This window comes from Canis lupus, chromosome 18 (assembly GCF_011100685.1).
Source record: "Canis lupus familiaris isolate Mischka breed German Shepherd chromosome 18, alternate assembly UU_Cfam_GSD_1.0, whole genome shotgun sequence".
NCBI classification, from domain to species: domain Eukaryota; kingdom Metazoa; phylum Chordata; class Mammalia; order Carnivora; family Canidae; genus Canis; species Canis lupus.
Window position 1 is genome coordinate 244807 of NC_049239.1, and position 24619 is coordinate 269425.

The 24619-nt window shown below is 59.6% G+C and overlaps 1 protein-coding gene and 1 long non-coding RNA gene across 6 annotated transcripts; one reads left to right on the forward strand and one right to left on the reverse strand.

The window, feature by feature from the left end:
* The first annotated feature begins 1672 nt into the window (after positions 1-1672).
* On the forward strand, positions 1673-22924 carry UPP1 (uridine phosphorylase 1). 5 transcript variants are annotated; one of them, XM_038562549.1, is made up of 10 exons: positions 3546-3563; positions 3749-3777; positions 7436-7512; positions 13838-13889; positions 16480-16597; positions 19583-19741; positions 20156-20270; positions 21772-21981; positions 22240-22386; positions 22601-22924. In XM_038562549.1, exons 1-10 carry the CDS (start codon positions 3561-3563, stop codon positions 22753-22755), a joined length of 1065 nt encoding a protein of 354 aa, XP_038418477.1. In that variant the 5' UTR covers positions 3546-3560; the 3' UTR covers positions 22756-22924. The 5 variants fall into 5 exon arrangements, with proteins under 5 accessions (XP_038418480.1, XP_038418478.1, XP_038418477.1 ...); XM_038562552.1 differs by lacking the exons at positions 3546-3563; positions 3749-3777 and adding an exon at positions 1673-1789; XM_038562550.1 differs by lacking the exons at positions 3546-3563; positions 3749-3777; positions 7436-7512 and adding an exon at positions 1695-1789.
* LOC119864149 lies at positions 11865-14969 on the reverse strand. Its single transcript, XR_005372995.1, has 4 exons — positions 14564-14969; positions 14203-14388; positions 13797-14042; positions 11865-12418 (listed from the first exon to the last, which is right to left on the reverse strand). It is a non-coding gene; the product is annotated as an uncharacterized LOC119864149 (long non-coding RNA).
* Positions 22925-24619: the final 1695 nt, after the last annotated feature.

Below are 24619 nucleotides of genomic sequence, written 5' to 3' on the forward strand. Positions count from 1 at the left end.
GGCAGGAGTGGGTGACATTATTCTTCTGTGGCCTCTGTGGCGTGACTTCTTGTGTGGGAGGCCACTCACAACACATCTCTGCAGAGGTCCCAGGTCCTGGGTGGGGGAGCTGGCCTGGCTGTGGGGAGGGCCCGCGTGTCCTTGGCATCTCTGCAGGGAGCCAGGCAGGTGGCAGGCTGGTGGGCGGGGGCTTTCAGTGGTAGTTTAGAAACGGCCACGGTTTCTTCTCCAGTCTGTCGCATTTATGAAGTGTCAACTTGACAAATACGTCTTAGGTATTGGATTTCCCAGTTCGTGGGCAGCCTCTTGGAAATGGAAGACAAAGTCCTTCACAAGCCCAAGGGCCTTGGGCCACCCTGGGCACCGCTGTGGAGATGCTCCCCCCCCCCCCCCCCCCGGGGCTGGATGCCTGTCCGGGGCACCTGCCGGGCAGCGTGGCACCTGTCACTGTCCGGGGCACCTGTCACCTGTCGGGGGCACCTGCCAGGCAGCGCGGGGCAGCCCGTGTGTTGGCTGCTGCCAGGCCCTGCGCTCTGGGCAGGCGGCCCATTGAATGTGTCAGTCGCCTCCGGCCGGTGCGTCCCACTGCCCCCTGTCACTAGCGGGCTCCAAGTACCGCGAGGGGCCCAGAAAAATCAACCCACAGGATGGAGGGACCGCAGCGAGGCGGCCGGCCCCTCCTGATACGCCCCGGCTCGGCCAGGGCTGGTTGCACTGTTACCTCTCCGGAGGTTCCGCGCCCGCCCGGGGCGGGGCTACTGTAGACAGACCCGGACCCCCGCCCCCGCGGTCATCCTGCCTACGCCCCGAGAATAGATTTCCTCCCCACCCGGGGCTGCAGGGGGACCAAGCCTCAGCCCGGGGTGGGGAGTGGAGGGGCAGGGAGGATGGAGGGATGGGGGGATGGGGGGTAGGGAGGATGGGGGATAGGGGGTAGGAGTGTGGGGGGTTGAGGGGATGCAGGGGGTGGGGGGTGGGGGTTTGGGGGTATGCGGGGGGGGCGGGGGATGCAGGGGGTGGGGAAGATGGGAGGTGGGGGTGTGGGGGGGTTGGAGGGATGCGGGGAGGTGGGGGGATGCAGGGGGTGGGGGGATGCGGGGTGGGGGATGCAGGGGGTGGGGGGGATGCGGGGTGGGGGGTGGGGGATGCAGGGGGTGGGGGGGATGCGGGGTGGGGGATGCAGGGGGTGGGGGGATGCAGGGGGGTGGGGTGGGGGATGCAGGGGGTGGGGGGATACAGGGGGGTGGGGGTGGGGGTAGGGAGGATGGGAGGTGGGGGTGCCGGTGGGGGTGCGGGAGGTTGGAGGGATGCGGGGGGGGGGGGATGCGGGGGGTGGGGTGGGGGATGCAGGGGGTGGGAGATGCGGGGTGGGGGGGATGCGGGCGGTGGGGGGGATGAGGGATTCAGGGGTGGGGGATGCAGGGGGTGGGGGGATATGGGGTGGGGGTGGGGGGCCGCCCCCAGCTCGTCTTTCCCTCCCACGCACGTCGGCTCCCCGCGGCCCCAAGCCCTCCTGGGGGCGCGGACAGCGTCAGTGCCGGGGGTCGCCCTGCGGCTCCCCGGGGCAGCGGGGCGGGGGGTGACCCGTTCGCCGTCCGGCCAAGGCTTCCCCGCGCTGCGGCGGCTTAATGAGTAACCGCGCCTCCGCCTCCGCGTGAGTCAGCGCGGCCCCCGCCCGGAGGAAGGGACCTGGGCGGAGTCGGGGCGCCTGCCGGGAACCGGGCGGGGCGGGGAGCGGTGACGGCTCCGCGCAGACCGCGTCCGAGCTGACCCCGCCGGTCCCTGCGCGGTGAGTGCTCCACGCCGGGCCCGGGCTCCGCGGTCGCGCAGCAGCTTTGGTGTCACCTGCTGGGGAGGGAGGTGGCTGCGGCGCCGGCTGGGAAGGATGCTCGGGGAGCGGCAGCCGCGGAGAGGAGCGGGGGCACCGCGAACGGACGCGCGGGGAGCGCGAGCAGGGGCGGGGAGGGGTGGGGGGCAGGGGCGAGGAGGGGGTATACGGCGAGGGCGGGCGGGGAGGGCGCCCCGAGAGCAGCGGCGGGAGGGGCGGTCACGGCGAGGGCGCGCGGGGCGCAGGGTGCGGGTAGCGGGGTAGGCGCATTGGGCTGCGGGGGGGAGCGGGGGGGCGGAGGGGGAGCGGGGCGGGGGGCGATTGAGGTTCTGGGGGTGCTGAGAGGCCGTGCTTGGAGGGTGCTCGGGGAGAGCGCGCAGAGGGCTGGGGCGGGTGCGGTGTTGGGGAGAGCCGGGTGCGGGTAGCGGAGTAGGCACAGAGGGGTGCGGGCGGGGGGGGGGAGCGGGGTGGGGGGGAGCGCGCAGAGGGCGGGGGGGGGCGGGCAGAGGGGGGGGAGCGCGGGTGGGGGGGAGCGCGCAGAGGGCGGGGGGTGGGGGCGGGCAGAGGTTGGGGGGGAGCGCGGGTGGGGGGGAACGCGCAGAGGGCGCAGGGGGGGTGCGGGCGGAGGGTAGGGGGTGGGGGGAGCACGTAGGGGGCGCGGTGGGCGGTGCGGGCGGAGGGTGGGGGGGAGCGCGCAGAGGGCGCAGGGGGGGTGCGGGCGGAGGGTAGGGGGTGGGGGGAGCGCGTAAGGGGCGCGGTGGGCGGTGCGGGCGGAGGGTGAGCCGGGTGGGGGGGATCCGGGTGGGGGGGAGCGCGGGTGGGAGGGAGCGCGCAGAGGGCGCAGGGGGGGTACGGGCAGGGGGAAGCTGTTCCTGGACCAGCCGCCGCCGCCTCGCCCCGACCCGCGCCCCCGCGCCCCGGGCGCCCCGAAGGCCGCGGGTGTGCCCGCCTCGGTTGGGGGTGCGCGCAGTGGGGACCCGCAGCCCGGGCCGCAGAGCACATAGAACCCCCCTTTTCTTTGGGGGGTAAGTGAAAAGCTACTTTGTGGGACAGATTTTTACCCTTAAAGAACAAAGTTCCACTGAGTGGGTTGGAGGGTCCATTGGCTTTACTCGGTCCCCCACGCACGCGGCCGCATCGCATCAGCTGCGGGAGCTGAGTCCCGGGAGACTGCTACAGGCAGAAGGGCTGGGGGGGGGGGGAGGGAGGGGGGAGGGGGGAAGGGCCGCTGTCGGGGGGACGGAAGTCATCATATCGTTATGGCAGGACAGGATTGTTCCCGCAAGCTCCTGTTCCTGGGGGAAGGGCCGGGGCGTCCCCGCCGACCAGCTGATGGCAGGTGGACTGGCCAAAGGTCAGATTCCGCAGAGGCTAATGGGTCAGAACTGTCAAAAGTTCCGAAGTAACAGAACCGAAGCCCCGACTCCCCAGGGTGGTGAGGAGGAGCAGCGGGTGGGGAAGGCCGCGCTCGAGGCCGGCATGAAGCAGCCGGCTGGTCTGGACAGGGCTTGGCGCCCATGTTTGAATTCTCTTATTTTTATTTTTGGGATTTTTTAAAAAAACTTTTACTTATTTATTCCTGAGAGACACAGAGGCAGAGACCCAGGCAGGGGGAGAAGCAGGCTCCCTGCGGGGACCCCACGCAGGACTCGCCCCACCCTGAGCCGATGCAGATGCTCCTTGGCTGAGCTCACCAGGCTGACGGCCCCAGGCGTTCCTAGAATTTTTTTAAATGGTAGGGAATTTCTGGTGGTTTCACCATACCCATCTGGGGAAACGGGGAAGTTTCACTCTTGATTTCCTGAGGCAGGAGCACGAAAGTGGCCTGGGTCCAGTCATGCAAAACAAAACTTCCTATGACTAACGTCTTCTGCTCAGTTTTTTTAAGGATAATCTCCCCATTTGGTTTTGATTGAACAGATACTAAGTCTCCATTTGCTGTCCCACAGGCAAGTGAATCCATTTTGGGACCGGTCCTTTCTTTTTCTTCTTCTTTCTTCTTTCTTTTCTTCTTCTTTTTAACATTACCAAACCTTGAGAGCTCCAGTGGACAGAAGCTTGCATTGGACCCCTTTGAGTAAGGGTTACGGCGGGAGTCCTGACACCCGTTTGTCCCGCAGTTGTAGAGAGCCCACAGTCCAAGATGAACCAGCACAGCTGGGATTGGTGGCAGGTGGCGCGTCCCGGGCATCATGCGTGTCTGTGGTCAAGTGTCCAGGCGCAGCCTCAGGGCTGCCGCAGATCCGGCTCCCTTCTCCAAGTGGGGGCTGGGCCAGGTGACCTGCCTGGCCAGGTGACTCAAGGTCGCTGGTGGCAGCCTTCCTGGCCACCCTGGAACTGGCCTCTGTGCCAAAGGTCAGCCCCGCCCCAGGCTGCTCCACTCAGTGGGAGCGACCTAGAGACACAAAAACCGAGAGCAGGGCTACTTGCAAGGCCACTGAGGCAGTCTTAGGGCTGCTGTGACCCATCCTCCCTCACCCCGCCCCTGCTGTTCCCTTCCTTGTCCCTTTGTCTGTCCACACCCTGCCTTGCCTGGCCCTTCTGGCTCCTTCCCCCTTCCTGCTGTCTTCCGTGTTAGAGACTTTGGGTTCCTTTCATTGGCTCTGAGCTTGGCTTTTGAAGGGTTAGTGATTTGGGGAAGTCGTCTCCGTCTTAAACCATGAGAAAGGTTTTCACCGCTGCCCTACCCATCAGGCCTGCCGTGTCCTGTGCATCCTGCGTGCGTCCCATGTCCCCGGAGCCAGGCCTACTGCCTGCCAGTTTGCACGTTCCCTCCCCTTTTTAGAGGCCAGATTTCTAGTTCTTTCTGCAGAAGCTTCATGGTCCCACACATTACATTATTTGCTCCAGGGCTTTCTGCACTGGTGGGCACCGCAGTAATGTTTTAGTTTTTGTTTTTTTTTTTTAAGATTTTATTTATTTATTTATTCATAGAGACACAGAGAGAGAGAGGCAGAGGGAGAAGCAGGCTCCACACAGGGAGCCTGACTTGAGACTGGATCCCAGGTCTCCAGGATCACACCCCAGGCTACAGGCGGCGCTAAACTGCTGCGCCACAGGGGCTGCCCAGTAACGTTTTAGTTAAAAAAAAATAAATTAGTTTTTTACATGGGTTTTTGTCCAAGAGGACTTTGTTATGTTTGCTGATCATAAAATTAATACAAACTCATTGTTAAAAAGCAAAACAAAACTGTGCCTGGGTGCCCCAGTCGGTGAAACCTCTTCCTTGGCTCAGCTCAGGATCCCAGGGTCCTGGGGTTGAGTCCTGCTTTGGGCTCCTGGCTCCGCAGGGCGTCTGCTTCTCCCTCTCCCACCGCCGCTCCCCCTGCTTGTGCTCTCTCTCTGTGAAATAAATAAATTCTTGGGGGGCACCTGGGTGGCTCAGGGGTTGAGCCTTTGGCTCAGTCATGATCCCGGGGCCCACATGGAGTCTGCTTCTCCCTCTGCCTCTCTCTGTGTACGTCTCATGAACAAATAAATAGTATCTTATTAAAAAAAAAAAAAGAAAGAAAACCACAAATCTAATACAGGAAATGAAACTTGGCAGCTTTTCCTAATCTCTAAAGATAAACGCTGATCACTGCCCTCTCTCTGTCCCTGAATCACACACACAGACACTCATGCACATTTGCTTTTGAACCGTGTTCATTCAAAAGTCATAAACGTTTACGTACCAGGCTATTCACACCGAGTAGCCCACATATCTGATTTTAAGCTTAGTGGGCTAATAATGAGAACAACCCAAGAAAACCAAAATCAACCATGGGGTTTCTATTCTTGCAAGTTGGATGTGGCGACAGGTGAGAGGGGAGCCCTAGGTGCTCAGAGCAGAAGCCCCCTCCCCAGGGATCCTGAGAGCCAAATCCAGGCCTGGATTTCTCTGGAAGGCTGGCCACCCCCAACTCCCACCCCTGAGGGAGGGATCTAGGGACTTAGAGACACTTTTGAAGTGGTGCTTCCTTCTGCAGGGACAGGACCCGCACAAGCATCCCTGCCAGCTGCATCCTAATACCACTTCCTGTCAGTTGTTAGGATTTTGTCTCCTGGATCCAGAACATACCTCACTTTTCTGTTCTTAGCATACCTCTGCTCATGCTCTATCTCCCTCCAATCCCAACTGTGCCCAAATCCTGTTTGGGGAGGAAAAACTTCTATCCTCTTAGGTGTGGTGTTTGGGGGGCTGCAAATTAAAATGACAAAAGACAGGATAGCAAGAGAGAAGACGGATTTTTACATATGTCTGTACAGACGGAGTGAACAGAAACGTGTGGGTCCGGGAGGCAGTTCCAGTTTGGGGGCTTACTGACTATTTTAAAATAATAGGGCATGGGGGGGCAGAGGGACACTTCTGAGAGAACAAACGACTTCTGGGGGAGTGAAGCTAAAGAGTGCTTAGGGAGACACAGGACTTTGGAAAAATAAATGATTCCTTAGGAAAATAGACTGGAGATAGGATCGTGACAAGGTCCATTTGGTTCATTTTCATGAAGAGATTGGAGTTACTCCCTGGGAGATAATTCCTAACAACTGAATTTCTTTAGGAGGCCCTACCTGGAGGCAGACAAGGGATTTCAGGAACTCCAGTCCCTGTCATTCCCTGCATCACCCTCTGGGAGGCCCCATTCCTCCATTCACCCTGCTCCGCCCTAGCAGCCTCCCCAGTGAGGCTCCGAGCCTGGGGGGGTGGGGGCGGCGGGGACCAGCCCGAGCCTTTCAACCTTTCATGGATGGGCAGGGCAGCAGCCGCTAAATCAGGGGTGTGTTTTGCAAGTTGGCCTTTCTCGGAAACAGGAAGTGGGATGCGCCAGGGTTTGCTCTGAGATGCCCAGACTGGAAATCCCGTGTTATGCCAACAAGTGTTGTCAGGAAGCGCGTTCTTTGGTTTTTTGCATAATCTGTGGAAGGGGGAGGTCCCTGGTGTGAGGCCACTGTAAACCAGCAAGACCCCTGAAAAAGCAGTGGTCAGAAATCGTCCCTAAATTCTCCCAGCGACCTCTCGGTTAGATTGCACAGAGGGGTGTGAATCCCCGTCTCCCCTTCCTCACGGTGGGCCTGCACTCCCGCAGGTGCTCCCTCCTGGGCCGAGGCAGGGGCTCTGAGGCCTTCTGTCTGTTTTTTTTAATTATTATTAAAATTAAATTAATTTATTTAATTATTTTTTAATTGGAGTTCAATTTGCCAACATACAGCATAACACCCAGTGCTCATCCCATCAAGTGCCCCCTCAGTGCCCGTCACCCAGCCACCCCCACCCTCCTCCCCTTCCACCACCCCTAGTTCGTTTCCCAGAGGTCGGGGTCTCTCATGTGCTGTCTCCCCTTCTGTCTGTTTTTTTGTTGTGAGCTGGAGGAAAGGGGACCCTGGTGGTCGCTGGGCAGCAGTGGACTCTGCGTGCGGGGACTCCTCCTTTTCTACACTAAACCCTGTGGGCCACACTGGGCTCCGTGTGAACAGGACTGGCCACTGGCTAACCCTGTTTCCTGATTCCTTTGAAGGTCGGATAAAATCGGACACAGCTTTGTTCACTTTTTGCCAACTGGGAAAATTCTTTTGAAATGCAAACGTAGCACCGTGTCCCTGAATAGTCATTACCTCTTTCCTTCTCAGCACCGGGGGCTTCTTTTCCGAGAGCAAACCGGCTCCGCATCCCTGCCTGTTCACCTGTGGCCGCTGGAGGAGTCCAGGTGAGTGGGCCGCTGCCCGAGAGGATGGTGGGCTCCTGGTTTCTGCCTCTGCGCCAGGAGCCGGGGAGGGACCTCCTGCCACGTGGGCCGCTCTGCTCACCGCCTCCTAGCCTCGACCCCCCTCCGTGGGCAGGCAGGCGACAGGGCCGCAGCGTTGGGCGTGAGGCCTGCAGCTCTGTGGCGGCGCAAACCCGCGCATGAGGCCGCCCGCAGCCTCGGCTGCACTTTTCCAACCCTGCGGTGCCGAAGTCCAGGCTTCCTGGGCACTGAGGGTGGGGACTGGCGAGGGGACGGTCGTGGGGAGGCTCAGGGCCCCGAAGGGCCACAGGGGCACCAGCACCGGGCAGCGATGGCTTCTCCGGTGAGAGGCAGGGGGACAAGCGGGCGACCGAGCAGCACTTTCCCTGCGAGGCCAGACAGGATGCTCTCCGGCTGCTTGGGTTCCTGTTTGGGGTCGGTCCGTGGCCTCCGGGACGGCACATCTAACTCTTCCTCTTTCGAGGTCTCGCTGCCAGCGGGCTCCCCACCCGCAGAGGAGACATTAGCATCCGGAGGGCCCAGGTTGGGGGCCGGGGCGCTGCTTGCCCCTGGGGACTGGGGACGCCGCAGTGAGCCGCCCCCCTCCCCTCTGATCTCCCGTCGGGGGAGAAGTGACAGGCTGAGGGGAGCAGGAGGCGTGGACCCCGCAGGGCAGCCACCGGGGCTCCGCTGAGGCTTGTGTTTCCTGGAAGCCAGACGCGTGCGGAAGCCGGGCGGTCAGGGAGGATTTGCTCGCTGTGCTGGCAGCGCGGAATCAGGACCCAGGATCCCGATCTCTGGTTAAATCCTGACACGTGTGTGGTGTCCTTGCATTGACTCTCTGACGCCCGACTGCAACTCACTGGGGACCCCGTCTCCCCGGGGACACAGTCAGGCCCGCGGGCTGAGGGCCGGCCCCCCTGAACTGCCCCCCACGCCGGCCCCACGGCCAGGTTGTCACCAGCCCGTCCTAGGTTCCCACAGCCCGTCCCTGGCTTCCACGAAGTCGCTGGAGCGGCTCACAGAGCTCGGGACTGTTCCCTCCCTAGACCCCAGGTTTGTGATGAGAGACAGACAGGAGGGCTGCCCGGGCGGGGTCTGGGGAAGGGGCGCGGGCTCCAGGCCCCCCAGGGCCCACCATCCCCACATCCCTTGCTCACCAACCTGCAAGCTCTCCAGACCCCATCCTTTTGGGATCTTATGAGGGTTTCGGTATAAGAACATGATGGGAAATCCATCGGTCCTTGGTGCTGGATTCAACCTGCAGCCCCTTCCCCTCCTGGGGTGGGCGAGGGGCCGGTCGTGCTAACCCTTAACACGTGATCTGTTTCCCTGGCAACCAGGCCCCGTCCTCAGGCATTTGCCAAATAGCACCTCCTTAGCATGACAAGAGACGGCTCCAAGCCCAGGTCTGGGGGGGAACCGGGGGTCGGTTAGGAGCTCCCCCAGCCGGGCCTCCTGCGGGGACTTGAGCTGGGCCGAGCCTCGGGCAGGTGGATTCCTTCTGATAAACACACCAAGCGCTGTACACGTACTTCCTCTTATTTATGACGCTTTAAACAACATTGTCTCTTCTCTAACTTTATCCTAAGAGTACGGATAGATGCGATACATCTAATAACTTGCAAAATACGTGCTCATCAGTCATGTCCGCTTTCCGGAAAGCTCTTGGTCAACAACCAGCTATGAGTCGTAGTGAAGTTTTTGAGGAATCAAAAGTCAAAAGCACCAGGCGGATCTTCCACAGCGCGGGGCGTCAGCTCTCGTAACCCCGTGTAGTTCAGGGGTCCGCTGTAGGGGTCCGTCGACCCTGCGAGTAGAACGCCCGTCACTTTACCAGCAGCAGGTGGGTTTATTCGGGGATGAAAGAGGTTGACAGCCCTGGACGAAGGAGCTGTTGCCAACCCGTGGGCGGGCCCAGGGAGCAGAGGCAAGGCCTGTGTTGTGAGGGGAGAAGGGGGTTGATGAGGAAAGTGTCTCTTCCTCAGCCTGGAGCGTGGAGCGGTGTCCATGTGCAAGGCCAGGCCCACGGACACTCCCGTCTGTCTCAGCCTCTTGGGTCTCTGGTTGGCCACGAGCATTGGGCATCCCGGGACGGCCCCAAAGGGAGAGTCCAGGAGTTCCCAAGGGCGCAGATCCAAGATTCAGGACTGATGGCAATGCCCTTGATGAACGTGTTTGGAGGGTCTCCGCAAATTTTGCCGGTTGAGTCTTTGCGGTGCCGTTAGCGTGTTTAACCAACCAGGAGGATGGAGGACCGTGTGCGCGATGGAAGGGCCCTAAAACTAGCGGAACAGCACAGACTTGTCAAAGCACCTGGGTCACAATGTAGTTCAAGAGGGGACCCCCAGGGAGGGATAAGCTTTTCTAATAGGATCGTAGTCACAGAGGAGATGTTGGCCTGTCCACACGACAAGGCTTCGTTCCAATATGAAAACCGTGACCCAAAACAAATCTGTATCCATGACAAGGAGGGATCTGCATGAAACCCACTGGCCAAACTTCACATAGTCCATTGGGCAACATGGGTACGTTTCCAGGGATTGTACTTTGGGCAAGGGGCACAAGCGGAGTCCCCACCCATATTGGTCCATGAATACCGTCATGTCTATAGTGGACCCGCGGTTTGATGCATGTACTGGGGATTTGAAATTTTCTGGTAGGGCCTGCTTGTTATTTGGTCTAAACCCAGATTCTCAAAATAAATAAATAAATAAATAAATAAATAAATAAATAAATAAATAAACCCAAATTCCCTTTTATCAAACCAACAGATATCAGATTTCCAGTATCGATTCCACTTTTCTGGGGCAGGCTTTTAGGACCAGAAAGACTTATCATAAACGGAGCAGTCACCCGGAGGCTGTCTCAAGGTTGAGCTCTAGGAGAGCTAGGAGGGCTTCTGCATGGGGCACGGGCTTGGTGACAGTGTCTGCGGTGGCAGGCATGTTCTGGGGCGAGGGGGGGGGACGCCTCCATGGGGCAATGGAGATCCCCGTGTTTTGGGGTGAGGGTTCCAAGGGCATCCCCTCAGTATCATGCACAAAGAGGGAAAAGGGAGATTGATAATTAGGATGTCCGAGGGCAGGGGCTTTTGCTAGACTTTAATGACTCAAAGGCCTGTCATCTGCCTCTTTCCAAATAAGAGGGTCAGGTTTGTCTTTCTTTTGTAAAGATTATGCAGACCGAGCCCTGAGAGACCAGTGTGGAATCCAGTGTCCCCAGTAGCCAGGCAGCCAGGAAAGCCTCCTAACTGGCACTTGCTTTTAGGCTTTGGGAAATCCAGGATTCCTTGAAGTCCACTGCATCCACGTGGAGTCTTCGTCTGGAGATCAGGTGCCACAAATACTGACTTTGTGCAAACTGCGACATTTCTTTGGAGGCTTTATGTCCCTTTAAGGCCAAAAGATTTGACCGGGGTGGGGGTGGGGATGGGGGGTGGAGCAGCCTACAGGGACCTGTGCCGCCCTTGTCAGCCTCTGAGGTCTGCGGCCAGTGAGAAGGATGCTGTGTCACCCTGGGCGGGACTGCCCGGTGTACTGCTGCTCTTCCCAGGTGAGGGCAGCGAGATCCTGGCTGTCCTCATCACCCGGAGTACTAGAAACACACCCAGAGGTCGGTTACAGGGACATACGTGCGGTGTGGTCGGTGGGAAGGGAGTCAGCAGCACGCGGGCATTTGGGGGGACGGTGTTCCTTCTGCACCTGCTCGGAGATCCCTGGCACAGCCCGGCCCCGGCTGTCGGCTTCCTCACAGGTGAGGTCAGGCTGCTACAGGCACCAGGGCAGGGGAGGCCCGAGCCTGCTCTCTCAGCGGCCAGACGCCCTCAGGGCGTCTGTATGTATAGGGCTTTGATTAATTCTAGGCAGGGGTTTTGAGGGATCTATTTGAATCTTGTTGGCAGGTGCACCGTGGGTTGGGATTTTTGCCCCAGAAAGAGGGCGATCGCTGATCCGATTGGAATAAATCGGATCCCCTTTGGATTCCCCTTTGGAGAGAATGACAGTTTTAACGGTCCTTCCTGTAGGAGACTCAGCTGGGGTGTGAGCGAGCTGGTTGGCCGGGGTAATTAAACCTGGGGTGGGAGACAGAGTTTCCCATTTCATACTGGGTTTTTTAACAGAAAGGGAAAGATCCCAGGTCAGCCCAATAATAAGCACAGAGTGAAAAGGAAGACTAGAATCTTCTTTAGTTTTTTCAAGATTTTATTTATTTATTTGAGAAAACGCAGAGAGAGAGAGAGAGAGAGCGTGCACGAGGATAAGCAGGGAGAGGGGGAAGCAGACGCCCCCCCCCCCCCCCCCCCCCCCCCCCCCCGCCCCAGCCGGGCAGGGAGCTCCACCTGGGGCTCGACCCCAGGACCCTGGGATCATGACCTGAGCCGAGGCAGATGCTCCACCACTGAGCCCCCAGGCACCCCTCAGTTTTCCTTTTTAATTGTTTGCTTGCCTCGTTTAGTTTACAAACTGTATTTTGGAGAGAGGCAATGTTAGATTCCTGGTAGCGCTTGGAAGCCTCCAAATACCAATGTAGAAGGAATTCCACTTAGTTCTGTCAGTTTTAGGACCATAGTGACCTGATTCAGCTCTGAGAACATTAAGTTTGGCCCCATAACGGCCCCTGGCCCAGCCCATGTCTGTAAATACACATGCGGAGCAACCATGGTTTTTAAACGTAAAACCGGCCAGAGTCCCAGGAGCAGGGGGACAGGGGCCTCAAAGCACATCGACGACTGGGATCCCATTTCTTTGAGGTTTTTCAGGAACAGACTGGTTCCAGAAGGAATCAGAGCAAAGGCCACACAGCTTCTGGAAGAGCAGCCCGGTTGCACGCAGAACCTAGCCCGAGGGCCAGGGCGGCTCCAAGCCCACACGAATACTCTGAGATGCTAAAGGAAAAAAATAAAAAAACGAAGGCGTTGGTAAACTAGGAATAGAGCCTAAGAGCTTGAACACAAGCACGGGGCTCAGAATCCAGGGGAACCCTTGCCATCAAGCCCCAGCGTCCGTGAGAAAGCAGAGGATGACCCTGAAGCCCAGGGTGGGGGGGCTGTCTGCTCACCCGCCCCCGGTGGCCGCCGCCCACCTCCCATCCCCCCAATGGTAACCCTTAAATATAGACACTGCCAGGTGCTTTGCCAGGGACAGGCGGGTTTATCCGGGAGTGAAACAGAATTCTAACTCGACCCAGCAGCTGGGGCAACACCGCAGGCAGGTCCCCGTCAGAGTAAACGGGCTCGGGGGTGTGGTGGCTCCTGGTCTTCTCCGCGCTTGGGGTCTGCTAAAAATGGTCGGGAGTCCGGGGATCTGTCCCTTTCCCAACAGCGCCCTCGGGGCTCCGTCGAGGGCTCCGGGTTTGGGTTTGGGCCAGCCGGCTGGTGTGCTGGCGGGGAGCCCCTGGCCTGGCCTGGCTGCGCGGGGCTGACTGTCTGGCTGATGACCCGGGCCTGGGGCCACCCCGGCTCCGCTTTCCTGCCCCTGCAGCAGGTCATGGGCTGTAGTCACCGAGTCCTCAGGCTGCGATCTGCCCTGGCCTGGCGGGGCCCTGGCCGTGGCTGCGAGTTCTCCTTGGGCCGCAGGGATGCGGCCCCCGCTCGTCCCCCTGCCCCGGGTGGCCCTGGAGACCCGCCCTTCCAGGCGGTGGGGGCCAGGCTGGGAGAGCAGAGGGTGACCCGCCCCGGGTGTCTGTGCTCAGCCCCTGCGTCCACAGCCCGTGGGTCACACACCTGTGCCCACGTGCTGCGCCCATCGAACCTCTGCGGCTGGCGGGACCCTGTGACCGCCCGGGAGCCCGGCGTCCGCTTGGCCTCCTCTGGGCTCAAGTAATTGCACAAGGAGGTGTTAGACGGTGGCTCGGGCCGGGGCGGGAGGCTGAACGCTGAGGACAGCCGGGCGCAGAGCCCCTGCCCGCCCGCCCGCCCGCCGACCACTGCCCGGCTCCTCTGCACCTGCTCCTCTCAAGTCTTCCCTGGGGACACCTGAGGGGCTCAGTGGTTGAGCGTCTGCTTGGGCTCAGGCCACGATGGGGGGGGCGTGTCCCGAGATTGAGTCCCATGTCGGGCTCCCTGCTCCCGGGGCGGCTGCTTCTCCCGCTGCCCCTCCTCTTCTCGTTCTCTCTCTCTCTCTCATATAAATAAAATCTTAGAAACGATAACAATTAAAAAGTCTTTCCCAGATCCTGAAGATGCATTCCTAACTCCTTCCAGTTTGGCGCAGCCCCGTTCCACTACATTTTTGGCAAATAAACTCTTGAGATTTTTTATGCACCTGAGTTTATTCTGAAATAATCATGTGCTGTTTTCCCCTAGGTGAGAGAATGGCTTCCTCGGGGTCCCAGACAAAGACACGTGGCAATCACAGGTGAGGCTCCAAGTGGACGGCAGGCTGGGTGGATTTGGGGGCATATTGTGATTCCGTTTTCCGGAGAGCTCTCGCTCCCTGGCTTCCCGTTGGCCGCGGAGAGGTGGCTGCCATGGCGGGAGCTCCAAGGCCAGCTCAGAAGTGCGGCCTCTTCTGAAAGACATTAATTCTTAAAAAATTGTTTATTCGTTTACTTACTTACTTCGAGAAAGAGCAGGGGAGGTGCGGGGGGGGAGGGAGAGGGCATCCCCGCAGACCCCCCCTCCGGAGCGTGGAGCCCAGTGCAACTTGCTCTCCAGTCCAACCAGCTCACCACGCACGGTCCCCTCCTTCTTTTCCTCTCAGAGTTACTAATTTGGGGCCACCTGTGCGGCGGCGCAGGTGCTTGGGCGTCGGACTCTTTCTTGGCTTCCGCTCAGGTTGTGATCTCGGAGTCCTGGGATTGAGCCCACGTGAGACTCAGAGCTCAGTGGGGAGCCTGCTGGGATTCTCTCTTTCTCTAAAATACATAGATAAAATCTTAAAAAGAAGGAAAGATGCACATCTTTAAAGGGAGCCTCTAGGTGGGAACACGGCTGGCGCCCAGCTTCGGGGGCGATCGTGGGCTTTAGATGAGCCACTACTGTCCACGGGCTACGAGTACCGGCATTTCTGCCGCCAAGTTGGGTGCCTACCGGGTCCTGATGTCTGTAATGCCCGAGCCCCGCGGGGGGCTGCGTGCCTGGCGCCTGGCTCTCCGTCCACCCGCTCTTCAGCCGCTGAGCGCCCGTCTCCAGCCCACACCCCGCACCGGGAAGCTTCTGGAACCAGCCACCCGCCATGTGTTTTGCGTTTCCTTCACGAAGTAGGTGCTCCAGGAATATTTGTCCCATGAGTGAAGCAGCCAAATAAAGCAGATAAAGTAACTGCAAGGTGCGTGCAGAGTAGGGAACTAGCTTTCCAAGCAAGATCTTTGACTTGGTATTTTGAAATCTTTTAAAAAGTCCGTTTGAACGTGTTCCGGTTCACCGTGGCTCCTGCCCAGCTGATGCATTTTAAAACCGTTGCCACTCCTTGCAGTCGCACCCCATTTCCTTCTCCTTCTCTTCCTGGAATCAGAGACAGAAAAAAAAGCGTTTTCCATGTTGAAATATGTGGCTAAGTTTCCTAATCATGTCCTGTTTCGTCAGTCCTGCCTCTGTGGTCAGCCCCGCCTGGGCATCACCTGGACAGCAGAGGGGCCGGAGGCGCTGTCGGGCTGTGATGTCACGGTGCTCCTCCCGGCCCAGGGGCGGGGGCATGGGCGGGTGAGCGAGGCCGTGGGCTGCAGGACCCCACTTCCCCGGGCTGGCCTGCCGCTCCCGTCCACGCTGCCCTCAGGAGTCCCCGCTGTGGGACCTGCCTCCGCCGAGAGCTGCGTCCCTCCGACTTGGAGCACCACGGGCCGCGGGTGCCTCAGAGTGACCGGGGCAGGGCAGGCGCCAGCGCGGGCGGAACTCAAGCCCGACCTGCTTGCACTCCACGGGCAAACCACCCGTGTTGTCCCCTTCACCCGCCCCGCGGAAGCAAAAATACTTAAAAAAAAAAGAAAAGAAAAAAGGATTGGCATCACGGCTCTCCCGAGTGCCTGGGCAATGTGTGTTTTTGGTTAAATTTTGAAACACTGGGCACGGGTCCTGCACACTCCCCGCCGTCTGGGCACCTCGGGCCGATCACAGGAGGCCTCTCCCCAGGGCGTCCCGCGAGCAGCTCCATGGGCCGGGTGGGGGGCCCTGTGGCCGGCCTGACCAGGCTGCTAAGTCCGCTGCACCACTGCCATGCCCCAGGCCACGAGGCTGCTTCTCTTGCATCGTTTCTTTCTTAGGGTTAGATTGACGGGAACCGGGTCAGGGGTTCCGGGCCGAGAGTTCAACTCGGAGTCGGTGTGCGTAAGGGTGCCAGGCCGAACACCGCACAGACCCCCACCCCTGCTCGTGGGGTTGGAACCCAAGCACGCGGGCCTGCGTGTGGTCTGTGGCCCCTTTCACGTGACGACAGCTGACAGGGCCCCCTGCGGCCTGCAAAACCAAAAATATTCCCTCTCCGGCCCTGTATGAAAAAAAGCAAACCGCAGGCCACTGTTCGGGCCAGCAGCGTGTCGTCTGGCGCAACAATAACATGAGCCCCCCACTCCGATGCGGAAGGTGGGAAGCTCTGCGGAGGAAACCAAAGGGAAGGACGCCCGTGTCACCCCTCCCTGGACGTGCAGCAAGGCAACAGAAGTGGCGCTGAGCTGTGCAGGCTGGGAAGGTGACCCCTGGGAGGGAGGGCCGGGGCAGTGCCTTGTCTCCGCTCCACCCATGTTCCCCACCCGAGTGTTGTGTTCTCCAGGTGCAGCCAAGGTCCTGAGGCGCATGCCCACGCGGGGGGCAGCCGGCTGCACTGGTCGTCGGGCGAGGTCGCGTCGGGGGCTCCGCGTTCCTGTGCCTGGGAGGGGGAGCATGTGCGGGGCTGCAGGACCCTGTCACCCCCCGATACGGGCCACACGCATCTTGGGGACCCCGGGCACCTCCACTACGGCAGCCACCGGTCTCCGGTGCTCTGCAAACCTTTCGCCTTCCTCTCGTGACAGTGGCCACTTCGTACAACCTGCCAACCCAAACGTAGCGACGATGCCGGAGGACGTCCTGTACCACCTGAGCCTCAGCACCAGCACGCATGACCTCCCTGCCATGTTCGGGGACGTGAAGGTACAAGGCAGGGCTGGGGGGTGGCGTCTGCTGAGGCCGCCCTCACTTGCGTCTCCCCCGAGGGGGCGCCTGGCTGCTCAGTCGGGAGGGCACACGACTCGGCTGCGGGGTCGTGAGTTCGAGCGCCGGGTTGGGTGTGGAGATGACTTAAAAATAAGATCTTTTTATAAAAAAAAAAAGTTATAGGGACACTTAGACGGCTCAGGGGTTGAGCGTCTGCCTTCGGCCCAGGGCGTGACCCCAGGGTCCTGGGATCGAGTTCCGCGTCGGGCTCCCTGCATGGAGCCTGCTTCTCCCTCTGCCTGTGTCTCTGCCTCTCTCTCTCTCTCTCTCTCTGGGTCTCTCAGGAATAAATAAATAAGTAAATAAATAAATAAATAAATAAATAAAATCTTTGAAAAGAAAGTAATATCTTCATCAGATTTTTGGCAAATTGTTGATTTTAAAGTATGTAAACTCGTGAGTGAGAGAGAACTCGTAAGTCCGGCCCTGTTGGGCCCTAACCCTCTGTACACCCAGCCCCGCTGGGAAGCGAGTGCAGGAGACTTCCTAGTGCTCCCCTGAGAAAAGGAAAAGAGGACGGGAGCGCTGTGTGGGGCAGAGGCGGCGCCGCAGCCACCCGGCCCTCCTGACCCAGCTGAGCGGCTGCAGGCCCAGAGGCCTCCGTGCTGGTGCGCCCAGGACTCCGGAAGCGGCTGTGCCGGGGGGTCAGATGCACCAGCCTTTAGATTCAACATCGAAGCAACGAGTGACCCAGGAGTGACGCAGAAGTTGCCGCTGTTCCCCGGCCGCCCCGTCGGGCCCTCTTTCATCAGGGGGTCCCAGCTGCGTGCTCATCGGGTGGTGATTTCCCAGCTGCTGACGTGGGTTCAGGGAGAGAGAGACAGAGACAGAGAGAGAGAGGGAGAGAGAGAGACGGAGAGACAGAGACAGAGAGCGGGAGAGAGACAGAGACAGAGGGAGAGACAGAGTGGGAGAGAGACAGAGAGAGACAGGGAGGGCGAGACAGACAGAGAGGGAGAGAGAGAGACAGAGGGAGAGACAGAGAGAGACAGAGAGAGAGGGACAGAGAGAGCAGGAGAGAGACAGAGGGAGAGACAGAGACAGACACAGAGAGACACAGACAGAGAGAGACAGCGGGAGAGAGAGAGCAAGAAGAGAGAGCGGGAGCGGGCTCAAGGAGGGGGACAGGAGGGACAAGCAGACACCCCAGTGGCAGGGACCCCAGTGGGCCTCGACCCCAGGCCCCGGGATCACGGGCAGGGGCTCCACCCACGGAGCCCCCCAGGCGCCCCTGCAACCGCGTCTGTTCTTTGTATTTGAGATTCTGGTTTTTTGTTTGTCTCTTTTTTTCTTAGTTTTGTTTCTTAAATTCCACATGTGAGCAAAATCCTACGGTATTTATCTTTTCCGACTTCCCTCGTTCAGCACACACCCTCCGGCTGCAGCCGTGCAGTGGCAAGGTCCTGCTGGCTAACATTCGCGCGCGTGCGTGGCTGTTGGTTCACTACGCCGGGCGTGCACATAACTTCCCTGTTGGTGTTTTCGTTTCCTTGGGTCAGTGCTCAGTAGTGGAATCACGAGGCCAGAGGGTAGCTCTGGTTTTAGTTTTCTCAGGACCCTCCGCGCTGTTGGCCGCAGCAGCTCGCACTCCCACCAGCTCCCACCAGCAGTGTGTGTGAGAGGCTTCGCTTCCTCCACACCCTCGCCGACGCCTGTTGCGTCTTTTGTTGTTGATTTTAGCCACTCTGACAGGTGCCGGTGGGATCTCCGTGTGTTTTTTTTTTTTTATAAATTTATTTTTTATTGGTGTTCAATTTGCCAACGTATAGAATAACACCCAGTGCTCATCGTGTGGTTTTGATTTGTGTTTCCCTGATGATGGGTGACGCTGAGCATCTTTTCATGTGTTTGTGGTCCATCTGGATGTCATTTGTTAAAGATTTTATTTATTTATTCTTGAGAGACACACAGAGAGGCAGAGACACAGGCAGAGGGAGAAGCAGGCTCCGTGCGGGGAGCCTGACGCGGGACTCGATCCTGGGACCCCGGGGTCATGCCCTGGGCCACAGGCAGAGGCTCCACTGCTGAGCCCCCCGGGGGCCCCAAGTTCTGTATATATTTTGGATGTTAGCTCCTTCTGCATATGTCATGTGCAAATATATTCCCCCACTCAGCAGCTTTGTCATTTTGTTGATGGTTTCCTTTGCTGTTATGGTGTTTTTCCAGGTGTTCTTTTGTTATTTGCTTTCCGTGCATTACAATTTAACCTACAATTTGTTCTAGGCTACGGAAATTTCTTTTGTCATGTTTAGAGACTAATAATTCCTTCAACATCAAACTGCTTAAAACTGATTTACCTACATTTCCTTCTTGTGTACAACAAAATGAAAAATGAGTTCGTAGATGTGGCGCTTGGCAGATTAAAGGCTTCGTATCCCCGAGAGCCACCCACCCACATGATCGCTCCCGATTCCCCAGTTCCCACGGGGCCCTGGCTCTTTCCATGCTTGGGCCATCTGGCTCTCAGGCGGTGGGTGGAGGTGATGCTCGGAAGCCCATTTGCAGAGGGGCCCCAGTTGCACGGCGAGGAGCCCACATCGTTTTATTCCAAACCTAGGCTCCCTCCGGGACACCAACCAAGCTGTGCACCCGATGGGCAGAGCCGGTGCAGCCATAGAGCCCGGAAGAGCAAGGGTCTGGTGTTCCCGTGTTGTGTGGGGCTGGTTATACTGTCCGGGCCTCCTGCACCGGTGCTGGTTCCATGACCCAGTCGGTGCTTCTCAAACTGAGCGAGCATCCAGAGCACCGGCACCCGAACAGCTCGCAGAAGCACCGCAGACAGCGTAGCTCTGGGTGGGGCCAGGGACCTTCGTCTCCCGTGAGACCGGGCAACACTGACGTCGGCGGGGGCCCCAGGGAGGACCCCGCTACGAGGACGGTGCACGGCGCCCGGACTGACGGGGCTGTGTTCTCTGGCTGCAGTTCGTGTGTGTCGGGGGCAGCCCTACTCGGATGGAGGCCTTCGCCAAGTACATGGCCAAGGAGCTGGGCCTTGACCACCCAGGTGCTGAGTATCCCAACATCTGCGCGGGGACCGACCGCTATGCCATGTTCAAAGTGGGACCCGTGCTGTCTGTGAGCGTGAGTACCTGCCCTGGCAGTGGGCTCTGGGGTCGGGCTCTGCAAGGGGTCGGGCCCTCCGCGTGCAGCCTGGTCCCCTGCACGTCTGTGTCCCCGGGGCGGGGGGGCCAGGGACGCGGCGAGCCGTCGACCAGCACCAGCTGTCCAGAGCGCCCCGGGGTGCAGAGACGGGTTCAGTTCCTAGAGACAAGCGGCTGCTGGTTCCCCACCGAGCTTCTCAGCGCCGCAGACGGTGGCTCTGCACGTGGGCCGCACTGCCTGTGTGGACCTGGGCAAACGTTTGCACCTCCCAAAGTGTTCATAGTTTTAAACGTGTGTTTGGAAGTCCGTCCTCTCTGGCTGTCAGCCTGAGATGCGCAGGGACACAAGGCGGCCGCCCCCTGACACGACGCTGGCATCTCCCCCTGGTTCTAGCACGGCATCGGCATCCCCTCCACGTCCGTCATGCTGCACGAGGTCATCAAGCTGCTGTACCACGCCCGCTGCTCCGACGTCACCGTCATCCGCATCGGCACGTCTGGCGGGATCGGTGAGCATGCGGGGCCTCCGCCGGGGCCAGCGTCCCACGCAGGACCTGGCGCCGGGCGGGCCGGGCTTGGCATCTCCGAGCTAGTGCCCAGCTTTGCCCGAGGGAGCTCGTTAGCAGGAGGCATGTCTAGAAGCTTGTTTGGCCATATGTCTCTCCAGCCGCATCTCGCAGCCCGGCCCCCAGAAGCAGGTCATGGAAAGGCGTGGGGCCGAGCTTGGGCAGGGCCTGGTCCTTCGGGGTGAGCGCTGCCCCGCCGGCTGCCTGCCTCTCTCTCTTCCTTCTAACCGCGTCTCCGCTCTCTCCTGTCCTCCGCCCTCCCTATTCCTGCAAGGACTCGCTCGGTAGGAGGAAACCGACGGGAAAGTCAAAGGGACAGATGGCAGACAAAGTTAAGATAAGTGTCTTCAAGGTGCCTAAAGGGTCCCCAGCTGGTCCCAACCACGGTGTTTTGTCCTGTCTCTGAAAGCCGCAGAGAGCACGGAAGGAGGACAGGAGGCAGGGAGACAGCAGGGAGCGGGGGGGGGCTCCAGTGCTCGCGTGCTGCCCACGGGGAGCTCCCGGGAGGGGCCTGGGGAGCCTCCAGCAGCGGCGCCCGCCTGAGGGGCTCACAGCCGGAGGGGGACGCGGGCAGCAGGAGAGCCCGCATTCTGGGGGCGTCGAGGGAGTGAGAGCCGCCACTGAGCCTCCTGGAGGTGGGAGCAACTGCAGAGTCGCTCCCCCCCATCCACCGCCCAACCTAGCAGAGCGGGTGGAGACAGAGGCCAGGTACACGCCGGGGAGCGGGATGGACTGTCACGGTTCAGGAGGATGGCGGGCCGGTGGCTCTGGGACCATCCCCTGGCTCCCCCCCCACCCCCGCCGCCGCCCCTAGACGTTGAAGCAGCCAGTTTCCCATTCCGGTCGGTGTCAGAAAGGCTCGTGGTCAGTCTCACCCAAAGTGCTCAGAAGATCAAAGACTAGGAGCAGAACGACGTCCCCCCAAGGTGGAGACGCCCCGGGAAGGTGTGCCTGGGAAGCCTAGGATGTGGAGCCGAGTATCTCAAGGGTCAAAGGCAAATGGGACTGGCTGAGAGTCGGGGGCTGCTGGGCCGGGTGCGGGGAGCACAGGGCTTCCTTAGACCGTCCTTGTCTACTTCTGCGGTCACTTGAAATCTTAACGAGAAAGCATAAAGCAGGAACCGGGGAAGCACCGTGGTCACCCGAGCGGTGGCGTGCAGGGGACAGCAGCCAGGACTGTAGACCCGGAACCTGTAGTGGAGACGGGGGGCCCCCCTGGCAGTGTCGTCCTCTTTGCTCTTTTCTCTTCCGTATTCTCTGCACTGCTTACGCGTGACACCTATCATTTGAGTAAAAGAATTTGATGCAAAAAATGGGTCCCTAGGAAGTCTGTTTCAGACCATTAGCGGGTGTCCCGGTATTTTGGTGCGTAGACAGGCGCTTTCCCCCGTGCGTGCCCCCTGCGTCTGCCCCGTGTGGCCGCGACATCTGCTGCTCCCTTCAGGTCTGGAGCCTGGCTCCGTGGTCGTCACCCAGCAGGCGGTGGATGCCTCCTTCTCGCCCATGTTTGAGCAGATGGTCTTGGGGAAGCGGGTGGTTCAGAGGACAGACCTGGACCAGGAGCTGGCGAAGGAGCTGATGCAGTGCGCCACAGACCTGCCGGAGTTCCCCACGGTCCTGGCCAAGACCATGTGCACCTCAGACTTCTATGAAGGTGAGGGGCCGGGCCTCCCCTCCCAGCGGCGGGTGGGGCTTCTGCGTGAGGGGCGTCCCTCCTGCCCGGGCTCCCGCCTCTTCCACGTTTCCATGGTGCACACAGCACTCGCTGTGAGCGGCCGGGGTGGGCTCCAGGGTGGGCATGGCCAGTGGGATCCCAGGGGCCCCTGTGCCCTGGCGCGTAGTGCGGTGCTGGCACGCAGTAGGAGCTTCCTCTGCGCGTGTGGTCAACGCTGCCGTATCTCCGCGTGTCCAGGCCAAGGCCGTCTGGACGGCGCTCTCTGCTCCTACACCGAGAAGGACAAGCAGGACTACCTGCGGGCGGCCCACGCGGCCGGCATCCGCAACATCGAGATGGAGTCTTCAGTCTTGGCTGCCATGTGCAGCGCGTGTGGCATCCCAGGTAGGTGCCTCTGGTCTCCGGAGTCCCTCCTCCAGGGCCCAGCCTCCAGGCCCCTATCCCCAAGGGCCTTGCTTTCTTGAAGGTTCTTTTGGACGTGAAGGCTGGGAGGGGTCAGGCGAGAACAGGGCAGGGGCAAGCGGAGAGGACACCTTGTCCTGGGGAATCCAGGGAGAAACCGGGCGCTTCGCCCTGACGTGCTGCTTGCTCTTTGCAGTGGCCGTGGTGTGTGTCACTCTGCTCAACCGCCTGGACGGGGACCAGGTCAGTAGCCCGCATGACGTGCTGGTCAAGTACCAGCAGCGGCCACAGCGCCTCGTGAGCCACTTCATCAAGAAGCGCCTCGCGGCCACCGGGACCCTGAAAGCCTAAGGATGCGCGGCTACGATGGCTGCAAATAAAGTCACAGTCTGGGCGCCTGGCTGGCGCAGCCCGGAGAGCCCGCTACTCCTGGGAGCTCAGGAGCCTGAGTTCCAGCCCCAGTTCGGGCAAGATTACTTAAATAAATAAATACATTAAAAAAAATAATTCCCCATGAAAATCTCCTTTTGTAGAGTCTTCGTGCACACTTCCATAAGAATTTAGGGAATTGGGTTGCAGCTCAGGGGCTAAGAATCCTGCATTAGTAACAAAAATTTTTAAAAGCTTCTGTGGGGTGTTTTTTGACCACATTAGCTTAGCCTGGGTTGGGTCTTGTTGGAGAACGTTCCCCTCGATGCTTGAAGTATTTCTAGAGAAAACTTTCAGACTTTTAAAATCTTAGGAGAGAAAATAAATTAAAAAATTAAATAAATAGGGATCCCTGGGTGGCGCAGCGGTTTGGCGCCTGCCTTTGGCCCAGGGCGCGATCCTGGAGACTCGGGATCGAATCCCACGTCGGGCTCCCGGTGCATGGAGCCTGCTTCTCCCTCTGCCTGTGTCTCTGCCTCTCTCTCTCTCTCTCTCTCTGTGTGACTATCATAAATTAAAAAAAATAATAATAATTAAATAAATAATAAATGAATAAGTAATAAATAAATAAATAAATAAATAAATAAATAAATAAATAAATAAATTCTAAGGAGAGGAGCTCTCAAGTCAGGGTCCCCTCCAGAGAGAGTTTTGTGAAAAGAATTTTTTAAACGGTAAAATCCTGCTGGTCCTACAGATACAGACGATCACGTGTGCTGGGAGGAAAACATTCTTGCGAATGTAGGACGCTCCGCTCCCGGGAACCAGCAGGCCACTGCCCCACGCACCCTAGACCGCTTGCCAGGAGGCCAGGCCGCGACTCTCACCCCGTTGTGCAAGGAAGTGGAGCTGCGGGCTCCTGGAGGGGCGAGCTCGGGCCCCTGACGGCCTCGAGGGCTTGGGGCTGCGCGTTCCTGGTTCCACGCAGCACAGGCCCCGGTGGATCTTACGTTGTAAAACCGAAAGGTCAGGCCTCCTGGCAGCGGGTTGTTTACAAGGAGCTACTTGTGCCCTACAGGTGCCCCCGGCACAGCCCCGCACACCACGGGGCCCTCGTGCGCACACAGACCCGCGTGGACACCACCCAGCCGGCGCCCAGGTTGGCCGAGGATGCACCCAAGCGCCGTGGGAAGTCAGTCGGATGAATGTGCCGGGCCTCTCGGAGGAAGCCGCTGCCGCCGCATCGTTCGGACAGACGGTGAGACAGGTGCCCGGGGGCTGGTCTCGGGGCAGCAGGGCCTGCGTGGCTCAGCGGGTGAGGCGTCTGCCTTGGGCTGGGGCCTCGATCCCCGGGTCGGAGCCCACGCCCGGCTCCCTGCTCGGCCCCCCCTTGTGCTCGCTCTCTCTTCCTCTCTCTCCCAAGTCAATAAAATAAAATAAAACATAAAGAATAAATAAATAAATGACACTGCAAACCCCAGACAAGCCGACGGTTCCAGAATCAGGGCGACGTGAAAGGCCATTGCGGAACCATGCGGTGTTTATGGAGCCCGGGCAGCTGTGTCCTGGACCAGGGGCCGCACTCACTCCGCAGCGGGGTGCCGTCTCGGCGGCGGGGGTGCTCACGCACAGACCCGTGGGCGCCGAGCTGCAGCTCCCTCGTCTGTAGTGTCCCCCTAGGGTCCTGGCACCTGCCCCCCTCCGCTTTTCCTGCAACATTGCTCCCCTCCTCCACCACCCAGGTGGAGACCAGGGACTGCGGGATGGCTTTCTTAGCAGTGACCTTCATCACGTAGCTAACCTGCCTCCCCTGGTGCAGGACGTGTGCACCCTGCACTGAGCTCTG

What these genes read in the sequence shown, in the direction of transcription:
- UPP1 (XM_038562548.1), top strand. Translation starts at nt 10,962, where the DNA reads ATGGGGGGTGGAGCAGCCTACAGGGACCTGTGCCGCCCTTGTCAGCCT. An exon ending in AAGACACGTGGCAATCACAG is followed by an intron (nt 13,890 to 16,479) that starts GTGAGGCTCCAA and finishes CTCTCGTGACAG; the next exon opens with TGGCCACTTCGTACAACCTG. An exon ending in CAGCGCGTGTGGCATCCCAG is followed by an intron (nt 22,387 to 22,600) that starts GTAGGTGCCTCT and finishes TGCTCTTTGCAG; the next exon opens with TGGCCGTGGTGTGTGTCACT.